This window comes from Quercus suber, unplaced genomic scaffold (assembly GCF_002906115.3).
Source record: "Quercus suber isolate HL8 unplaced genomic scaffold, Cork oak 2.0 scaffold_65, whole genome shotgun sequence".
Classification (NCBI taxonomy): domain Eukaryota; kingdom Viridiplantae; phylum Streptophyta; class Magnoliopsida; order Fagales; family Fagaceae; genus Quercus; species Quercus suber.
Window position 1 is genome coordinate 588,568 of NW_027069530.1, and position 2,991 is coordinate 591,558.

The following is a 2,991-nucleotide window of genomic DNA, read 5'->3' on the forward strand; positions in this document are numbered from 1 at the left end:
GTTGAATTACTACTAGAAGAGCTACATGAAGGAATCTGTGGAAGCTACACTGGAGGTAGGTCCTTAGCTCACTAAGCCATTATCCAAGGTTATTGGTGGCCGAATATGCAAAAAGAAGCCCATGAGTATGTTAAGAAGTGTGACCAATGTCAACAGTTTGCCCCAAACATTCACCAGCCAGGGGGAACCCTTACTTTGCTATCCAGCAATGGCTTTTCGCTTAATGGGGCTTAGATATCGTGGATCCATTCCCAAAAGCCGTAGAAAACAGGAAATACCTTCTGGTCGGCACAGACTATTTCACCAAATGGGTCGAAGCTGAACCTCTGGCCAATATCAGAGATGTTGATGTGCAGAAATTTGTGTGGAAGAATATTGTCACTCGGTTTGGGGTTTCTCACACTCTCGTCTCGGACAATGGCCTATAGTTCGATAGCAAAGCATTCAAGAATTATTGTGGCGTACTGAGAATCATAAACAGATACTCCACTCCTGCCTATCCCCAGGGGAATGGACAAGCAGAAGTGGTTAACAAGGTCATAGTTAATGGATTAAAAAAGAGACTAGACGAGGCAAAGGGCGAATGGGTGGAAGAATTGCCACATGTACTTTGGGCATATAGAACTACACCTCGTAGGTCTACTGGAGAGACCCCCTTTTCAATGACCTATGGAGCTGAAGCTGTCATACCTCTGGAGACTGGGTTCCCAACCATGAGAACTAGTTCGTTCAGTNAAAAAAAAAAAAAAAAAAAAAAAAAAAAAAAAACACTAATACAAGTATGAAATAAAAAACTCCTAAACGTTAAGTCTTCGTCTGAGGGGCCAAATGGTCAGCAGCTTGACTAGGTTGAGTAGCAGCAACTTCTGGGGCTTGGTCCTTGGCTTCTGGAAGGGTCTTCTTTTTTCCCAAGTCTTTGCCTTTATCCTGGGGAGCCTCAGCGGGTTGGCCCTGATCACCAGGTTGACCAGACTCCTTGGGGGCCTCAGGGTTGATAGGAGGGACTTGGCTAATCAGGGATTACTCCGAAACCTCTTGGAGTTGTGTGGGGGGGGGGAGAGGAATCAGACCCTGGGAGTTCACGAATATCAGGATCGTAATATATGCTCCCAGGTAGTCTCAAGTCGGACTCTGCAGGGACCCCAGCAGCATCCAGTGCTTTTCCCCAAGTTACATCGCAATACTCTCAACTGACCAAGGCAAATTCCTCCACCCCCAGCTTATAGGTCGTTTGCCTTTTAGCCTTAATTGCCTCCTTGGCCAGCTGAGCATCCTTCTGAGCCAATTTGGCAATCTCCCTGACTTTCTGAAGTTCAGTCCGAAGATCTTTCACCAGTGCTCTCTCTGTTTCCAGATTAATCTTAGTTAAGTTCAGCAGTTGGCGTTGGTCTTCGGCCTGCTTCTTGGCACTTTTAAGACCAGCATCTAGACTGTTCCTCTGCTTGGTCATTTCTTTTAATTGCTCAGACAGATGAGCATAGTCTTCCTTCAAGTTACCTAGCATTTTTTCTACTTCAGACCGAGAGTGGACCTCTACTTGGGCTTCGGTGTATACCTTTTTGTTCCACTCTTCGGCCACATAAACCTGTTGGGTAATCTATATAGCAGAAGGAAAAATTTCAATACAAAATAAAAGAAAAAATAATAATCATAAGCATTCTAAGTGAGGAGATGGATTAATTTATTTATCATGGCTAAATCCCTTTTTAGGGATAAAAAAAGTTCATACTGGCTGAAACGCCGGTAGGAATCCATGTCCTTTGGGAGGAGCAGTGGCTGCTCCAAAGCCTCAGCAACAAGGCCTGCTCTCCCCTTATTGTAATTTCTTAGGGAGGTCTCCCAGGGGATGGGAGCGCCATCCAGCTCCAACTTGGGGGACCAGGTGCGAGGTCCTTGGCGTACATCGGGTACGAAGGCATCCTCTCGGCTCTCTGTAGATGAAGCCCTTTTACTTCGGTGGTCTTTGACCACCTTCTGTCGTTTAGTTCCTTTCGGAGGCGCCACCTCCCTCTCCTCATTGTCGGCGAGGGGCCTCTTCTTCTTTGGATTTGGCAATGGTTTTAAGCCAAGATCCACAGGAACCTGGGGAGGTGGTGGAGGAAGACTAACAGCTGGCTGGGATGTACCGGTCCCTTTGGGCTCAACTCTTTTACCTCTATTCTTCATCAAGTCTCTTAGGCTCGCCATGTCTTCTTCCTCCTCCGAGGAGTCGTCTAAAACAGTAGTTATTAAAATAGGACGGCGAGCACTAGATTACCTGTCCGGTTCCTCCTTGGCTTCTGAAACTTGTATAACTGGACCCTTCTCCGAAGCCCCCTCTTCAAATCTAAACTTGTCTATTTGCTCTTTAAGTGAAGAGGTTGAAGAAGCGACTCTTTCACCTGCTGCTACTGGTTCGAGAGGAACCTGCTGAAGTGGTTGGAGGAGCACTGGTATGCCCTGCGGATTGGGATGTTGCACTGGGGCAAGGTCAAACGGAGCTAAAAAATCTTTTCAGGCGATGTCTATGCGGTTGATACGACGGTCTCCCTGTCTTATCACGTTGCCGACCGACTGGAAGTCAGTTGATTTTGGTGTGAAACCAAGTATAAGGGGCACAGACTGGAGCTGCTCGTCTTCACTTACAAAAATTTCTGATCGTAGAAAGTAATTAAACGTGGTAACGTTTGTGAGGCTTAGTTGAGGAGAAACGTGGTCTTTATCTGTTAACATCACAACGGAACTTAGTCAGAAACTTGAAAATAATGATTCAAACAGAAGATAAAATTGTTAAGAAAGATCCTAAATCTATTGTTGGAGAACCTAAATCTAGGATGTCACACCTGGCTCTCCTGGTTGGGTTGGGCAATGAAGACCTTCATGCCAAGTGCCCGAGACGATTAGATAATCGTCTTTCATCCCTTTGTTAGACTTGGGAAGGTAGGAGACGAGCCTAACAATGTTGGATCGGGATTTAAGGTAGTATCTCACTCCCTTCTGGCTGTGACACTC

The 2,991-nt window shown here is 46.0% G+C and overlaps 1 protein-coding gene across 1 annotated transcript; it reads right to left on the reverse strand.

Annotated features, from left to right (window-relative positions):
* Nucleotides 1-804: 804 nt before the first annotated feature.
* LOC136067264 (uncharacterized) lies at nucleotides 805-2,187 on the reverse strand. The gene is made up of 3 exons (XM_065772862.1): nucleotides 1,789-2,187; nucleotides 1,196-1,597; nucleotides 805-951 (listed from the first exon to the last, which is right to left on the reverse strand). The coding sequence occupies exons 1-3, from the start codon at nucleotides 2,185-2,187 to the stop codon at nucleotides 805-807; spliced, it is 948 nt and encodes a 315-aa protein (XP_065628934.1).
* Between the last annotated feature and the right edge of the window lie 804 nt (nucleotides 2,188-2,991).

Bases quoted from the DNA above. Each gene is read 5' to 3' on its own strand.
- LOC136067264 (XM_065772862.1), bottom strand. From the start codon at position 2,187: ATGGCGAGCCTAAGAGACTTGATGAAGAATAGAGGTAAAAGAGTTGAG. The intron at 1,598-1,788 runs GCTTTGGAGCAG...TCTGCTATATAG, and splicing joins GAGCAGGCCTTGTTGCTGAG to ATTACCCAACAGGTTTATGT. The intron at 952-1,195 runs GTCAGTTGAGAG...CCTGGTGATCAG, and splicing joins GGGTGGAGGAATTTGCCTTG to GGCCAACCCGCTGAGGCTCC.